Source organism: Argentina silus, assembly GCF_951799395.1.
Source record: "Argentina silus genome assembly, chromosome: 14".
Lineage (NCBI taxonomy): Eukaryota > Metazoa > Chordata > Actinopteri > Argentiniformes > Argentinidae > Argentina > Argentina silus.
The window spans coordinates 1487744-1505835 of NC_139668.1; the positions used below are offsets into that span (position 1 = coordinate 1487744).

The 18092-nt window shown below is 39.6% G+C and overlaps 1 protein-coding gene across 2 annotated transcripts; it reads left to right on the plus strand.

The window, feature by feature from the left end:
* Window positions 1-332: 332 nt before the first annotated feature.
* On the plus strand, window positions 333-17757 carry LOC310814967 (contactin-associated protein-like 2). Of its 2 annotated transcripts, none has more exons than XM_083684546.1 (5): window positions 333-408; window positions 3773-3978; window positions 11239-11289; window positions 14355-14396; window positions 15864-17757. In XM_083684546.1, the coding sequence occupies exons 2-5, from the start codon at window positions 3825-3827 to the stop codon at window positions 16040-16042; spliced, it is 426 nt and encodes a 141-aa protein (XP_083540672.1). In that variant the 5' UTR covers window positions 333-408; window positions 3773-3824; the 3' UTR covers window positions 16043-17757. The 2 variants fall into 2 exon arrangements, with proteins under 2 accessions (XP_083540672.1, XP_083540673.1); XM_083684547.1 differs by having other exon boundaries at window positions 11248-11289.
* Window positions 17758-18092: the final 335 nt, after the last annotated feature.

Sequence of the window (18092 nt, forward strand, 5' to 3'; positions counted from 1 at the left end):
TTCTCGGCAGGAAGAACTGACAGTTATTATTCACCCTTTAGTAATGTGACATGCTATCTGTCTTAACAGTTCATATAACTGACCAGGACTCGTTCCCACCATACTGCATGTCCCACATATCCTGTGTGTGCTCTCCATATCCCTTAACCAGCTTTTACTCTGTCCCAGGACTCATGTTAGGCACAGCCACCCAGCAGCTGTGGCCTATTTGCATTAAAAGGGAGGGGTCTGCTTAACTATTGGCTGCACAAGTTAAAATGTTTACCAAGGGAATTAGCAGATCAGGTCACAGGCAGCAGATGTGGTCCACGCCCATTCAGGGATAAAAAGATAAACATAGAGCTCATGGTATCTTACACACAACACCCTCAACTTAAAAACACTGTCGCTTCTCAGGTCTGGATATTGGTGAGTTCAGAGTTTTCTTTTTGCTGTTGTTTTGACAAAGGAGTCTTTTTTTTTACTTGTGATACAGTTGTCCCTTTTCAGAAGGACAGAGAGAAACTGAACCAACTTCCAAATGTTACTGACCTCACTCTGTCATAGCAGACATTTTCAAATTGAAATATAAATACTCCCTTGGCTTGTAGTTGTCGATTGTGTTTTTTCTTAGAAAAGGTTTGAAATAATGAGCCAATTTGTTAATTAACGCATTATCATGTACAGTGACATGCTGTGACTCTATGGGAATGTTAATAAATATTTTTTATTGACATTAAGGTCTTCTTTGTAAAGGGTTTATACATGGTTTATAATGAGTTAATAAATCACTTATAAACAATTTACAAATAGTTATAGCTCATTAGTTTAGAGTTCGATTCGATGCATTTGGTACTTGCCTAATAAGGAGCTTGCAATCAGGAGCCAGTTATTAATGATTTATACATGCACTTATAAATGCTTAGAAAACTAACCCTCAGGTGAAATCATGCAACAGTACTTGTTAAGGTTGCACAGTTAGTATTTGCTAGTTTTTATACCAGATTTGTGTAATTATGACTGTAATTACTCTTAATTGCTGTACTCTATCTATCTATGCCTCTATCCGCCAATTACCATCATGGCAGAAACTGAGACCTACCACTTATTGATTAATTCCTGGTATGGCAAGACCTCATTGAACAACTGCAATAGGAGGCTCAATAGGAGCACCACAAAGTTTTCCTAAATATGACAATAGGACAGTGCGGGCTCTCCAAGCCAAGTACACTTTTATAATAATTGAAAACATTTTGAATATGGATTAACAACAACAATCGTATTTCATGATAATTGTCTAATACTGTAATCATTGAAAAATATGTATTTTTAGTCCAAAGAGTGCCTTATGTTGTCCAAATGGTACAATGGTCAAATGAAAGAGACATACAGCAATGCACAGGAAACTCTGTGATAAGGATCATAGTCTGAAGCAAAGATGGTCAAGATCTGTATGTTGGATTTAATGGCTGCTACTAGGACACAATGTACAGGTTATTTGGGTACAGCTCAGCATGACTATTATTTAAACATTTATAGGGCAGTACTCTTATTTTGAAGGACTTGGGTTTGACAAGGACCAGAAGTGGTTTTGACAACTGAACTGTAGGTGCCAGCTTTCTCATGTTGCTATCTTTACTCTATTTGGTAAAAACTCTAAAATAATATACAGTGCCTTGCATAAGTAATGGTACAGTGAAGGATTTTCTTCTTCTTTTGGCTCTATACCCTGAAAGTTTGGATTTGAAATCAAACAATTACTATGAGGTTAAAGAAGAGATTGTCAGCTTTTATTTAAAAATGTATTTTTTATTTTTGTACATGTTGATTTCATCATTCAGAAATTACAACATGTTTTATACATAGTCCCCCTATTTCAGGGCACCAAAAGTAATGGAACAGATTCATATGATATCAATTGGAAGGGGACAGTTGTGGACATGTCAGCGTTTTAGGATTAAATGTGGTTATAACCTTATCGTTAAATGAGGAAAGATTTAGACCTATTCGATTAATATAGCTACTGTACATCTCACCTCAATTGTGTGGTTTGTAACACCCGTTCCACACCAAGGGGGAAGGACTGAGGATAGAGGGTTCCATGCGACAGTAATAGAGAACATTACAAAATATTCTGTAATCCATAGAATCAAATCAAAGTTTATTTATATTTATTTATTTAGGTTGCATTATCAAAGCCCACTGGAGCTTATTCATGTCAAATTTCCCCTCGCTTCTCTGCACTGTCGTGTGCTATGAGAGTAGATAACAATATTAGAAAAGAAAGATAACAATTTCCACTCTTCATATCCCTGTAATTTATGACCTGATCTGCTAATCAACTCTGGCCAAATATAGGAGATATTCTGTCATTTGTGCAAGATTTGAATCTTTCTAGCCAGCTGATTAAGCAACAAAACCATTCTCTCTCTCATTTTTATTTGAGTTACTATTTGGAGGCAACACAAATAATGTCAGCACTGTCAGTAATTTATAACAACAGAAGGATGTATCTTTCAAACATCAAAGCTCTTGTCACCAAAAGTTGCCTACCGCAGCAGTTGATGTAGCCTGTGTTGCGATGGCAGAATTAAGCTTTTAAACACTGGCCTACTGTATCATAATGAACATTAGATGATTAATTAGTTATCAGGCAGGTTGAACATCTACATACATGTTTAATGACAGTGTTAAAACATTTGAACAGTACTTCACTTTACCTACACTGGTGACAATGAGGTTATACACATAAACCACTATAAATATGATATCAGCAGCTGCAAAGCAGTTTAATGACTGTGTGGTGACCTACAGTGGTGAACATGAGGTTATAGATCACTTACAGAGTATGTTATATCAACATAGCTGTTTTATGATTGCACTATAACATCCAAACAGTCAATGTGATATAAGGCCTAATGAATATTATGCAAAATCAAAATCTGTATACCTGTTTGATAAATACTACTGGACAATATTTTGCTGTATAAGAAGCATCATGATGGTTTGCTTGATGGTTTGCTTGAAATATATGTTAGAACAAAAATATAGGTTTTTTTCAGTGGAGACCTGCTTATAAAAGTTGTTATGGACACATTAAAATCCTTTATAAATGACTATATAAACCATTAGGCCATTATGACTCATGCACATAAATAATTAATTCATGAATGCTTTTTGAAGCATTGTCACCACTTTAAGTGGTGATAACTATTGTTAACAAGAGTTATCTTTCATCCCCGTTAACAGCTGTCCTTGTCTGAACATTTAGTTACATGAGTTTTATAGCTCAAAAATCACCCTGCACACATTCGGTATCACATTTTAGGCTTATTAAAAAAGAAAACATTATTGGCGCAATTGTTGATGCCATGCAGGTATAGGCTACTTCAAATCATTTAATTTGCAGTTTAGTTGTTGAGGATTCAGGAATATAGCTTCCTGTTATGAAGTGTAGCTGAAATTATTTTCAGATAGCTTCTCTTTATGAAATTGTCTTCAGGTCGACGTTTGTGGCAGTGCATCTTGTCTCCCTCTTGGTGCAGCACAATACAAACGGTGTTAATGGAAGTATGACAGTATGCTCTTGTTTCAGTGTTGGTGTAGTTTTGGCGTGAGACATAGTTAGTATTAAAGCAGTATCCAGCTGCACTATTACAGTACACACAATATGTGCTGAGTGAGTCAAGTGCACAGGATGTTGGGGTGATATGTTCCCATTTCTCTGTCTGTCTGTCTGTCTGTCTGTCTGTCTGTCTGTTTCATTGATTGTTTGTTTGTTTGTTTGTTTTAGGGTTTATGATAAGGCTTGTCTGGAAAAGGGACACAAATATTGATTATTTGTAATGACAGCAATTAACATTGCACCTGAGACCACAACTTCCTGGAACCAGTCACCATGGGTCATAAAGGAGACTACAAGTGAGGCTCTGAGTGAGGCTTCAACTAAGGCACTCCTTGAAGTCTTTACCCACCGTTTCACACCGCACGTCATAGATGGTAAGTGAGTCACTGTGATTTTTTCAATGGCCACACATAGTTATATTCTGTCACAGGAATACTGTTTAGTGTTTTTGTTTGGCGCTGAGAAAGTCTTTCCATGTGTTTAGACAAGTTGGCTTCAACCAGCTATGAATGCTGCCCCTTGTGAAACAGATGTCAAGTTGTTGCAAACAGTAGGCCCGCAATTCGACTCGCTCTAACCGAGCCTCAAAATTGCGACCTCTGGCTTGCCAACACATACGTCTCTTCAAATGCCAGATGTAAACTAGCTATGCTATTGGAAAACTAGCAGTTCAACAGCGCATGTGGGGGTATTTGAACTTGAGGAGTGAGTTTACCATCTCAACTTGGTTACACTTGCATCCTGTTGGACAAAACTCCTTAAATATTTTCAGAAGAGAATGAAACATTGATTGGGTCAAGCCCAAGACAATGTGTATGATAACCAGTATACAGTATGTTCCTAGTATATGATCCTCCATAATCACCATCCCCTCATACATACCCCTACATTTCCACATTGTGCTTCTTGTTATCATTACTTCTGTTTCTCTACATGAGTCTTTGTCATGTTCGTATTCAAGCTCAACACAGACCATTGAACAGAGTATTGGAGACGTCACTGACAAACACAGAGTAAATACAGCTCCTTTTGTGTGGGCAGTCATTATGTTTGGAAAGGAATTAGATGTTTCTTGACATGCCTGTACTTCTCCTTTGACAAATTGACATCTCTCACAATGTCATCAAATCAAATGATAAGGAGCAGTGTTCAGCAAGTCAGGTTAGAGTCTGCTGTAGCAACAGCATGAGGATCTCAGGTAGCTTGGAGAGCGTACGGTACTGTAGCATTGAATTGAACACTAAGGCTCCCGTTCAAGGGAGACCTAGTCTGTGTCATTGAACACGCTCACAGTGTTTTTATCCATTTCCGAGTAATATGCTGGAATAAATGCTAGAGACACAAGGTCACACAAGGTCAAGGTCTCTCCATTTATTTATATGGGGATACTTTGTATCAAGTGACAAGGGTATGCACTTTAGCTAAGCCATGGGGAGAGAACTCCTCAAAGTCATTTTCTCTTCTTGTCACTTTGTCGTCTTTTTTTCACTAACAAAGACACATTCACAGATACTTAGAGTGGCCTGCAGTTCACTTGGCAGACAGCTATTATCTGAGTGTGTGAGCGGTAAAGTAAGTTAATGTAGAGAAACAGGGGGGTGAGAGCTCCAAGAGATTGGACAGGCGATGACTTAGTCACTAACTCACAGATCGATTTTCTCCTTGGGAAGGGAAAACTGTTTAGCTTGGGAATTAAGTAGTAAAGCCAAAGAGAAAGACAAAGAGAGCGAGAAAGAGACAGTGAAAGAGAGAGAGAGAGAGAGAGAGAGAGAGAGAGGCTGTGGCACAGGAGATGAGCAGGCTATCACACTGTGGAACTGCAGAGTTATGGACCTGTTTATCAGGCAGGCTCAGATAGGAGCACCACAGGGCCTTCTCCAATGATAAGGACAGGCTCATAGCTGCTGAATTTCACCCTCTCACTTTGCAGGGAGCACTCACACTCTCAAAATAAAACCATAATTTGAATATCACAGTCAGTTAAAACTTGACAATAACACTGGGAAGTTAGAGTATTGTTTGGGATGAGTTTGGGGTGTTCACTCTTTTATCTGTTTGAGAGTTTGTGTCTTTCAACCCAGCTGATCAACTGTGCAGTATGGATGATGTCAAGTATGTAACGTTCTAGCCGAAGTTGACGGCTACAGGCTTTTGTGTGTCTGACACTTGTCACTGCCTGGACTGCAGTTCCTCTCCCACCCCTATTACGTTTATTTGTGTTACTTTAGCAATCACACAAGCAGCAAGCCTGCCAGGTAGTAATTAAAAAGCTCAGACAAGACTGTTCAGATAAAAAAGTTGTAAAGCTGCAGGAGGTCAGAGAGGTAGGGTGGTGCTAGGTTATGGAGAGCTGGTAGGTTGTACAGTGCCCTGCATAAGTAATGGGACAGTGAAGCATTTGTTCTTCTTTGGTTCTATACTCCAAAAGTTAGGATTTGAAATCAAACAATTATTATGAGGTTAAAATATAGATGCTCATCTAAAGTATAGATACTTTTATTTGATCTACATGTTGACAACACATGGAAATGACAACACGTTTTATACATAGTGCCCCTATGGGACCGATTCATATAATGTCCAAATGAAGCACTCATATTTTAGTATTTGGTGGACAATCCTTTGCATGCAATAAGACCCATTGACCCCACCAGATGCTGGGTATTTTCTCTGGTGATGCTCTGCCAGACCCGTACTGCAGCCATCTTCAGTTGTTGTTTGTTTTGAGGTATTTTTGCCTAAAATCTTATCATTAGGAAATGAAATGCATGTTCAATTGGAATTAAATGTGAAGATTGACTTGGCCAGTGAATAACTTTCCACTTTTTGGCCCTGAAAAACGTTCTAGTTGCTTTGGCAGTATGTTTTGGGTCATTGTCTTACTGCGCCATTAAAACTGTCCCACAATACTTTTTTCCAGACATTGCAGGTCTCTATGCCTGCACAAATTATGTGACAGAACACACCTGACTTGCCAGAAACACCTGTCAAGCCAATTGTCCCATTACTTTTGGTGCCCTGAAATAGGGGGTCTACGTATAAAGGGTGTTGTTATTTCTAAATGTTGAAACCAATATGTACACAAACACCCTCAAATAAAGGTAGAGAATCTCTACTTCAACCTCATAGTAATTGTTTTTGATTTCAAATCCAATCCTGAGTAAAGAGCCAAAAGATGGAAAAAATGCTTCACTGTCCCATTACTTACACAGGGTACTGTATGTGAGCAGGAGGATTTTGTCAATGCAGTATTTTAATGGGCAGCCAGAATTTTGAATGAGTTGGATTCTATTGAGGAGTTTGGTTGGTTCCAGAGAGTAAAGCACTGCAGTAGTCATTTAAATTTACAATAGTCCAGCAAGGAGGCGACAAAAGCATTGATGAGGTTTTGGTGTTGGAGTGGGACAGATAGGTGCAGAATCTTGAGATGTTGCAAAGGTGATAGAATGCAGTCAGGGTTATGTTTTTGATTCTGAAATGAATAGAACTGCATGCTTACTCTACTGCATCACCACCATTGTGTGCGTTCATCTGTATCTGGTTGTGTGAATTTGTTGATGGGCCGATATGACAGGGCCAACTGAAGCCGCCTGTGTCGGAGAATGTTAAGGGAGAGAACAGGGCTGGGCTGTCCAACCAGCCTGAGAAGACAAAGATAGCATTCTAAAAGATGCACTCCCTTGTGACTTGGGAATTATAAAGGTTTAGTTCTTAATCAGATAAACAATAACTTTGTCCAATTTATATTATCTATTGTACCTATCTTGGACAGCTGGCAGACAGATGTGCTGGCAGACAGATATGTTGTTCTATCAGACTTTAAGCAAGCTCTTCAGTTTAAAGGTTATTTAGTAGCAGTTCCTTGGAACTCCATGTTTCACATCTGCGACTGCAACCATGTCCAAAAATCTGAAAATATTTTCCTCTGCACTGTAGAACTCTCCTCTTAGTGTTCTCATTCTGTCACTTGAATTAAATAAGGTCCACTGCCTTAAATTAGACTTTCTCTCTCTCTCTCTCTCTCTCTCTCTCTCTCTCCCTCACACCTCGACAGTTAATGAGAGACAGCATCTGTGAGTCATGTCAAGTGGCCTGCCCCAGTAGGCCAGCCCCAGTAAGGTGGTCTGACTGGCTCAAAGCAGCATCGTAGCAGTTTCTGTGAGGGCTGTAGAGACACCTCAAACTTCCGCTCTGACAGATGGGAAATCAGCCTAGAAATACATTCATAAATCCTGGCTAGATGAGAGAGAATTCCATCTTAATCAGAACATATGCTACTGTAATAGTTGAGATAGACTTTTAGGCTTTATGCCCATCCCATTATGTCCATTCAGTGTAGTCAAACGCAAATGATATATCCATTCAAAGATCATCTCAATGAACTGCTGAAATACATTTCAAACAATATTTCCCTCAAGCCTTTTTAAGATACGATCTGAATTGATTGAACTGAGGTTGAGCGGAGGCTAGATTTACTGAGCTGATCTATTCAGTATTCCAAAAGACATTAATTCCTGGCTGGTAACAAAATAAAAATGGCAAAGGAAATACATATACAGTACATAGTGTATCTGACCTAGGTGGGGCTGGAAATGAATGATCAATATGAAGCCTGCGGTGATGTCATTGTGGAGGAAGGGGCTCTGTGTCCTCTCCTCAACATCTGGCCAGAAGTGGAGTCATAGGGGAGTGGGTGTGGATGCAACTTGCAGTAGAATTGATTAAACGGTAATCTCTTATATTTTGTTGTTGTTAAGAATATGAACTATAATACACACATTGTCAGTATATGAACATTTGGAGTGTCTGTCAGTCTCTCACCGACCAAAACACACAAGAACACATGGATGCCTTGAATCTGTGGAACATCCTTATCCTCCAGGTGATAATTTACTACTACAACCCCTTAAGCCAGACGGGCCCATAATTGGTCCCAAATTCTGCATTAATTTGATTATTAATTTGATTATTGATTACTTTATCTCCTTGTCATCTGTAGTATGTTATTCTGAACTATGATCTGAGCATTTCAACATAAAATTTCAAGGTGTTACCTATCAAATGGCATCCTGCTTTTGCAACTGATCATCATATTTCTAATGTTATAAGCAGTTTAGTTTGGGTCTGGTTTTTAGGCGGAAATTAGTCAAATAGGGCTTTCAGCAGAAGAGGTTAAAGCAATAACTATAAGTGAGTGGCCTTACACTCACTCCTGCCTTCTTATGAGGCTCTGTCTGTACCTCATTAACTTCTGCACATTGGGCAGAGCCCCAAATGATCTCACTACAAAGCCATCTACCCCTTCTCTCTGTGGACCACAGCTTCAAAACAAAGAGAAGTACATTTTTACATTTATGGCATTTAGCAGACGCCTTTATCCAAAGCGACTTACAACAAATACATTTGTTTAAGTAAGTGAATCATCTATCCAACAGTCATCATAAGACAAAGTAATCAATGCTCACACCAGGGGCCATTGGCAGTCGTAATGCCAGCAGGTTTTTTATTTTTTATTTTATTATTTATTAACAGGAGAGAACTTGTACAGGGGGGGAGTGGGGGTGAAGAGGTCTCAAGGGTTAGGGTTAGTACAGGGGGGGTAGTGGGGGTGAAGAGGTCTTTAGGAAGGACTGTTGAGATGTAGCCTGAAGAGATGGGTTTTCAATCTACGGCGGAAGATCGGATTGAGGGCCCACCCCAAGAGACATAGTGTACCACCAATTGTGTGTGCTGTATCTTGGCACATAGCAGAAATGCAATTGGAACTGCCACTTTCAGCTCATAGGGTTACAATTACATTTGACATTTTAATAATTTAGCTTATCCAGAGTGACTTACAATAAGTACATTTGTCTAAAGTAAGTGAATCAACAATCATCACAGTCAAGTAAAACTTTCTATTACAATAAGTGCCACAGGCAGTCAGTGCAAGAGATAGGTTAAGAAAACAACTTCTTAGTGCTTTATTTTTTATTAAAAAATGTTAATGCAAAAGTTCAGGTACCGAACAAGTGGGTATGTTAGGAAGTGCTAGGAGGTGGGGAGGTCTGAGGAGGAGGAGCCCAGGTGTAAACTAAAGTGCTGGGTTTTTAGTCTATGGCAGAAGATGACAGTGGTGGAAAGCTCATTCCACCACTGAGGCACCTAGGCACAGAAGAGCTATGACAGAGCTGTGTGACCACTTGGTCCTCATAGAGATGGTTGTGCCAAGCGGCTAGCAGAGGTGGAAGAATGGAGTGATTGTTGGGGACTGACTGAATTTGGGGAGATTCAACACCATATGTCTTGCAGCATTCCAGATGAGCTGCAGAGGTCTGATGGCGGAGGCCAGAAGTGAATGGCCCAGCCAGAAGTGAGTTGCAGTAGTCCAGGCTGGGTACCTGGACCAGGAGTCTTTCTAATGTTGTAGCGGAACAATTTACAGGAGCGGACCAAGTTAGACTTACTTGTATCAAATATTCATGTTGCAAAAAATGATTTAGATTTAAATTTAGATTTTTAAAGTAATATAAGAATAAACATGAAACATAATATACAATAAACATTAAATAAAATAATACCACAAGGTCCCTACACAATCAGTCTGCTTGCAGCTAATAATATTCACAAATAAGACACATTATGTTGGAAGAACAGCTTGTGTTAACATGATTCTTTGAAAAGGAATACTTAGTACTGTATTTCTGGCATTTGGTCCTTCCCGGTCCGCAATGAATTTCTTCAAGCTAAATCGAAGTCATTGACAGTGGGCCTTTATGGATACATTAAAGCTATGCTACCATAGTATAGAATTGCTATACTATACTAGAGGCAACTATACTATCATATACTATAATATACTACTGAACCTCTAAACATGCAATTTTTGAAAAGCAATTTAGGATTGAAAATAGTTTCAAGAAAATGCATTCAAAACAGCACATTAAGGATAACCATTATGTTCAGGAAGGAGGGAAAAAGTATGATATCAATGTATTTCGACTATATCTGGTTTTCCACTGTTAAAATAAGTAGAAACAATAATACATTGTTTCATGAAGCTTTATCATCATGAGGCCAGCTTTTGGACTGCAGCCACAGGAGGTCTGGATTCACCCCTGGTGGATTGAGGTGTATTTACAGTCCTGTACAGCATGGTTCAATGCTGTGTAGCACTAAAACATTAATTCTCCTGGTGGGAACCCATGAAGAAAAGTGTATTCAGGAGTATTTAGTCATTATTTGCCCACAAATGTTTGCAATCAGGGAAGTCTGCTCTATGGCCATCATCCACCAGCTCAGTCCCCTAGTGCGGTCTCCATCATCTGGGGTCTAAATCCACACGTTCCCTCCCTGAGAAGACATGGATTGGGTTCAACTCTGTCAGAGGAAACAGATGTTTCAGCAAGGTGCAACAGCAGAGCCTTTGAGTCAAATACACACTTCCCTGTTTGTTCTACAAATCTGTCTTAGCTCTGAGTGCTAGTTTGCTCTGTGGCACTTGTTCAGATTCTGAGGAACAACTTGAAAATGTATGTCAAAGTACTGAAGAGCGCCAGTGATCGTTTTTTTGTTTCCATTAATTGACAACTTCATGTTTAACTTCCTTGTGTTTGTTTCAGTATCTTTATGTTTACTCTCTATCTGCTTTGCAGTTTCTACAGCTACCAAAGAAATGAGTGAAACTACCGGAGCCCAGTTAATTCGTAAGTATTCTAAAAATGGTCATTAGTCAGATCACACTTCAAGACGCAGACAGCGTGAGAGGGAAAGAGAGAGGTAGCATTATGTGGAATCTATTACATTAGGTGCATAATGTGAATTTCTTCAAGACTAACCTCAAAACATTTTGTCCATGCAATATGTCAAAAGACCACATATACTTTGACCATACATTTACATTTTACATTTACATTTGTGGCATTTAGCAGACGCCTTTATCCAAAGCAAATTGCAACAAATACATTTGTTTAAGGAAGTGAATCATCTATCCATCAGTCATCATAAGATAAAGTATGCTCAGACCAGCGACCATTGGCAGTCACAATGCTAGCATAAGCTTTTTTTTTTTTTTTTTTTATTAACAGGAGAGAAAGTTGTACAGGGGGGTAGTGGGGGTGAAGAGGTCTTTAGGAGGGACCGTTAAGATGTAGCCTGAAGAGATCTTCGTCTTCAATCTACGGTGGAAGATTGGTAGTGACTCTGCAGTCATGACAGCAGTGGGAAGCTCATTCCACCAGCGGGGCGCCAGGACAGTGAAAAGCCGTAACCGAGTAGTGCGGCTGCTGCATCCACGTAGAGGCGGTGGTGCCAGGTGGCCAGCCGAGGTGGAAGTGTGATCAGGCAGGGGTTTGGGGGCTGACCATTGCTTGCAAGTAGGGAGAGGCTGTTGCCTTTGGCACCCGGTAGGCGAGCACCAGGGTCTTGAATCTGATGTGAGCTGTTTCCGGGAGCCAGTGAAGGGTGCGGAGGAGGGGAGTGACATGGGAGAATTTGGGGAGATTGAACACCAGGCGGGTGGCAGCGTTCTGGATGAGCTGCAGAGGCCTGATGGTGGAGGCAGGGAGACCGGCCAAGAGTGCGTTGCAGTAGTCAAGGCGAGAGATCACAAGTGTTTGGACCAAAAGTTGTGTTGCTTCTCTGGTGAGGAATGGACGTATCCTTCTGATGTTGTAGAGGAAGAATCTACAGGAGCGTGCTGTCGCTGTGATGTTTGCCACACAGGATAAGTGGTTGTCAAGGACCATACAGTTTGTAAAACCATTGGTAATCTTGTAATGGCAGCATACCTGTATATCCATACCCAGGGTGCATGTGTGAAGATAGAATTGGTGTCTGTGTGTAAATCAGGCTGTATGACATGATTATGAGGACAGGCAGTGGATATAATGAGTCTGGCTATGTGAGCAGAGAGAGAGCCTTTAAACAAAGCCTGCTGCCTTGGTCATTACACTTGTGTCTCTGACCTCAAACAGAGGGAGTTAATAAGCCCTGCAAACTCTCCCTGCTCCATCGTCTCTCCTCTCAGTGATGGCTCTCACTCTCTCTCCCTCCAAGTAACCGCTTGAACTCCTAAAACAACAACTATTGGCTTTGGGCTCCTACCATCTCATCCATTGCAGTGTTTTCCACCTCAGAGAGGTTGCTTATTGACACATGTTTCTTAATGCCTTGGAGTGGGCTGCTCATTTTAACAATGGTGATAAATGAAGCATTAATGCTAGGCTAACACCTAAATTAAGCAGGTAATTAAGCATTAATGAGGTGTTCAGGAATTGCACACACTAGCTGCTGTATTGCCAATTTAAATGTTTCGTCTTGGCACATTTGAATTTGTCACTACCTGGAAGGAATCCTTGAAGGATTATGAGTCTGATGAACTGTAGGGAAGAAGAAACACATACAGCTGATTCGATTGGGTCAACTGGAATAGGCTTACTATACTGCACGTAGCACCTGGCTTAAAAGTGGGGTTCAATTTTAGTTTCTTTACATACCTGTGCAGTTATAGTTGCTATTCTACTACCTTTGGAGTTTCTGAAAGGAGCAGCCCCCATTCAATTCCACTCTCAGCAGTGAAGCTGGCCAGAAGGCTGCTGGAAGTAGCTACATAACCCTGATATGCTCCTAAAACCAGACTGGATCACTCTAACAGCACAGATGCATTTTTTTTATATGTGTTAAGAAAAAGTAAATCTCCCCTTTAAACTCACTAAAAGAGGGTGAGTGCAAGCAGGCGATCAAAGCAGCCAAACCAATTAAGGGTGAGAAAACTACCATGGATTACATCATGGCTAGGGATGTGCTGGTTAGCTGACAAGATATTACAGCTCTATGTGATCACGCTTGAATTTAAAACACAACTAAAGGATCATAAAGTAATTTCTAGGCTTAAGCTGGTCAGATATACTGCTTGCTTAGATTCTAGCAGATTACCCTAGCACAGCCTGAGACATCACAGGATAAATCAGGACAGCGTTGTATCAGTTTGAGAAGATTTATTTAGACAAGCAATACTATAAGCATTTCAGCTTATGAGTCATACAGTCAAAGTTTAAATACACAAAATATAAAACATACCATTTGAGGCAAAAGTTCCAGAAAACTATATGTGCTAACATCACATAAGAGATCGGATAAGCTGACTCTTTGAAGAAGAGTTCTGCACACACTTTATACCATCTATACCCATTAATTTCATAAAGTCTACAGAAAATGTCAAAGGACCTTTTATCAAATGGGGCAAATAATGATGTATCTGGCAAATAATAAAATAACAATAGTATATGAATCATAAACAGTGTTCTCCACAAACAATCAGTTGGATCCGAATATAGTGGTGTGATACCATTTGAAATCCAACAACCATTGTTATAAACTCATTAGCCATTTGGCTGAATTCCTGTGAGAATTATCAAAGATACATGGCAAACTACTGGAAAGATACAGTACATCACATAATAATGTGATCAAACATGAAACATGAAAATGTCAGAATGGAAACTCCTTGGAGAAAAGGGTGAGAAGAGGTCAAGAGGGTGCTGGCCAGGTGTACACCATGATCCACAGGCAAACATTCACATGTAAACACATTTAAATAGGATGCAGTGGTCATGAGTTTAGCCAACAGTTGTGTTTCCCACACTAACCAAACCAGTTTAATAATCAGCCTACATCCGCCTACAACTGTGTGTCTGTGTTGACGAGGTTTCTCATTGCTTATCCCATTTTATCCTGTATCTAATTGGTTTTTCTATTCTGTTCACCCAAGGTGCCAATGTGGATGATGGATCATTTGAAGCCATTATTGGAGGTGAGAAATACCTTGACTACATGTGTAGCCGGCCATGTGGTTATCAAGTCATAGCAGCATTCCCCTCTCTGATAGTAGAGTTAATCTTCTGGGTATTATGTAAATGGAGAGGTTCATGGTTGTCCTTCACTGATTGTGTCTGCTTTTACCTCAATATTTTTCTCTTTCCACTCCTCCCTCTGACGAAGATGAGAGAACAATAGAAGTCAAACAGTGTTTAGAAAATAAATGTCATCAACATCTTTACTTAAAGATGCACAATCAAGCTTTTGACCACTAGGTTAAAAAAAGGGGGCGCTAGTGAGCTAGACGTGGACCACTAAATTGTGTACAGGGTCATGCACACACTTTACGTGTAGAATATTGCAACCTCATTGGTCATCTCTGTGCATGTCTGGTACACAAGCTGTGTGATCATGGACTGTACCAAAAGCTCAGTTCTAATTTGGTGTTGCTTCTCTCCCCTTGAAACCGAAATTTAAATAAAATATTTGAGACTCATGGGTAATAAAGGTTGTGGAAACATGCCAAAATGTTCCTGATCAGATAGCAGTTAGTTTGGATATCTGCCAATGTAGCTGAAAATGCTATTTGATTTAATAAAGCTACCTTGAACTACACTTAGTAACCCCCTGTTGCCCTTATTAAACTCTCTGTCTCTGTTTGTTTGCTCAGTGAAAGCTTTGAAACAAAAAAACCTGACCCTAAGTTCTTCTAATAGACATTAAACATACAGTAAGAGAACATTTTACTCGGATAAACCAAGCAGTTCAAGTCCATTGGAGAGCTTTACATTTACATTTTTGACATTTACCAGATACTTTTTTACCCAGAGCGAGTTACAACAGCAAGTACAAAAAGTCAAAAGTAAGTGAATCATCTATATCAGTCATCATAAGAAGAAAAAAAATCAATGCTAGGACCAGGGGCCATTAGCAGTCGCAATGCTAAAAGAAGGGTTCGGTTTTTTTTACAGTAGAGGAACTGCAATAACTGGCAAGCAGCCACACCACCCTGCCTGATGCCTTGTCTGGGAAGTTAAGCAGGGTATGCCTTGGTTAATCCTTGGATGGGCTACCAAAACAGGCTGCTAGAAGTGGTGTTGGAGCACCAGTAGGTCGCATTCCACATTCCTGGGGCACTGCCTTGCAGAGGATGCCATGCTTCAGATGAGATGTTAAACTGAGGTCCTGACTGCTGAGTTATTAAAGATCCCATGGGACTTATAGTAAAATTAGATGTGTTAATGCTGGTGTCCTGGCTAAATTCTCAATCTGGCCTTCATGCTGTCATGCCTACCTAATCACCCCCTGCTTTCAATTGGCTTATTCATCCCCTCTCCTTTCCCCTGCAACTCTTCCCCAGGTCGTTGCTGCAAAAGAGAACATGTTCTTAGTCAACTTACCTGGTAAAATAAGGGATATATAATTAGAATCCTTGTGTAACATCTGCCTTCTCTTTTCCCAGGGTCCGTTGTAGCGATCATGTTGATGTTGCTGTGTCTGGCAGTGCTGGTACTGCGGTACATGTTCAAGCATAAGGGCACCTACCACACCAATGAGCCTGAGGATGACATGCCTGATGAGAACGCTGACGGCACACTTCCAATAGACCAGGCTCTACTAGAGACTGTGTATGAAGAATAGAATACTGCATTTGAAACAGGACATAGGCTTCAAACAGGGGCCAATGATTTACTTTTTATGAAGTTTCAGTCCACACAGCGGAAAGACAATGTGTTTTGTTGAATTCTATTTGTTCGAACATTGTTACATTGTGCGAAGGTACCCTTGTCAAGACTTGTTCAAACTTACTTACAGTAACTAGCCAAAATCAAGGACACTCCTCAAGAGTTCCTTGGACATAGAGATAAATAGCTATGTTGTTTGTCCAACTTCAAGGCATTGTTAGCCAGTACAGATACAACAGAGAGACATGACAGTTTTTGAATGCAGTTTTTCTGATCTGAACTACCCAGTTTTAGAATGTTTCCTGTTGGCTGTTGGTGTCATAATTCAACATGTCAAATCATAACTAAAGTCTTAAGATGAGACTGTCTGAATTCTGTTGGCAGTTACAGTAGCTTCCTAGCTAGTTGGATCACTTAGCTAATGCCAGAAAAGTGCTGTTGTTTCTGTGAGGGACATTTGCCGATCTAGCAAGATCATTCCAGTTAAATGAGTTTCTTCAGTTGTGATCAGGTGTCGCTGAGTTTTATCACAACATTCTAAAAGTGGAAAGTTTAGTCTCGTCTTCTCGCGGCTGTTGTATCTGTACCCAACTTTGATGCATGACAGATCACAAATACTCTTAGTTAATTGTTATATTCCACCAAATCAGTTTTCTTCCTGTGAAATAACACAAAAAACATATCAATACAAAAATGTGACACATTAAAGCGGGGGATGCTGAGGGATGGGGCTGGAGAAATGTAATCACTTTCAAATGAATAAACAGAGCTATGGATGCAAGGATTGACCATCCATTAAATCAAAATGATAGGCTATATATAAATGAATGACTATGTATGATTCATTTAAAAGTCCAAAAATGGATGTACCAATCCCAGATTGTCCCTTTAAGTGACAAATCACAGTTTTTCCTCTCAAACAGAAATAGATATGCATTCATGCATTGACAGGACTACATCAAGAACATCCAGCATCTCATCATCTATTTATCTCACATGTACTTGACCTGTATTTAACATTTTTGAGTTAATACTGCCTTTGTTTGGTAATATGATATCACTTTTTAATATTAATGTATTATACAGCAGCAACTTTAATCAAATGTGACTAATATCAAGGTCATAGTAGAGCACGTTTGAAATACATACAATACGAATAACAAAAGGTTGAAAGTTTTAGTAAAAGAAGACAGCTTATATAAAATGACTGTCATAAAAATGACTTCAAGATTGTGAAGATTATTTCACAAGCACTTTCCAATGGCCCATCATAACAAAATAGGATGATAAAAATGGTCAGCATCTCAATGCTGGAACTAACAAAATATACTATTCCTAATTTACTAATCACTTTGTATGTTTATACTAAGAAGTCTATATATAATATAGGAATATTGAAAGGACTATCGTAAGGGTTTCTTTGAGGTGCTTTCTACTATGTACTTCTCCAAAACCAAATGAGCCAACATAGAACACTTCAAATAAAGTATGTCATTTATGTTTGTTTGTTTTCATCAGAATTGTCATTCTTCCCTAAAAGTTGGAAAATAGGCTTGCATATAAACAATCGGGAAAAAGGCATCTTTGTTGTTGTTGTTGTTATTGTTGTTGCAGTTTAGCATGAAGAGACCACATGATTTAATCAATTAAATTCAATGTACCCTAAGAGCACATCAATAATCCTGTCTTATTTTACGGTTAGGCTTGACATTATCTCTGTCATGAGACATGAATGATGATTGTCAATGATCCATATCAAATAGTACAGCTTTGTAATTGTTTTTGATTTTTTCTAATTATTTATGTTATTCTTCTGTTCACAACAGGTGCATTAGGCACAGCCTTCAACACCATGCTTCCTCCTCCTCCTCCTCCTCCAACAGCCGTCAACACCATGCCTCCTCCTCCTAATCCTCCTTCAACACTCTTCGTAGCATCTTGCTCTGACTACCACCTCTCTATCAACAAAGTTTCAGACTACACAGTGGACAACACAAACCAGAACA

Excerpts from the sequence above, each read along its gene's own strand:
- LOC310814967 (XM_083684546.1), top strand. The coding sequence starts at position 3,825 with ATGACAGCAATTAACATTGCACCTGAGACCACAACTTCCTGGAACCAG. Across the intron at positions 3,979-11,238 it reads CACACCGCACGTCATAGATG|TTTCTACAGCTACCAAAGAA; the intron begins GTAAGTGAGTCA and ends TCTGCTTTGCAG. Across the intron at positions 14,397-15,863 it reads ATTTGAAGCCATTATTGGAG|GGTCCGTTGTAGCGATCATG; the intron begins GTGAGAAATACC and ends CTCTTTTCCCAG.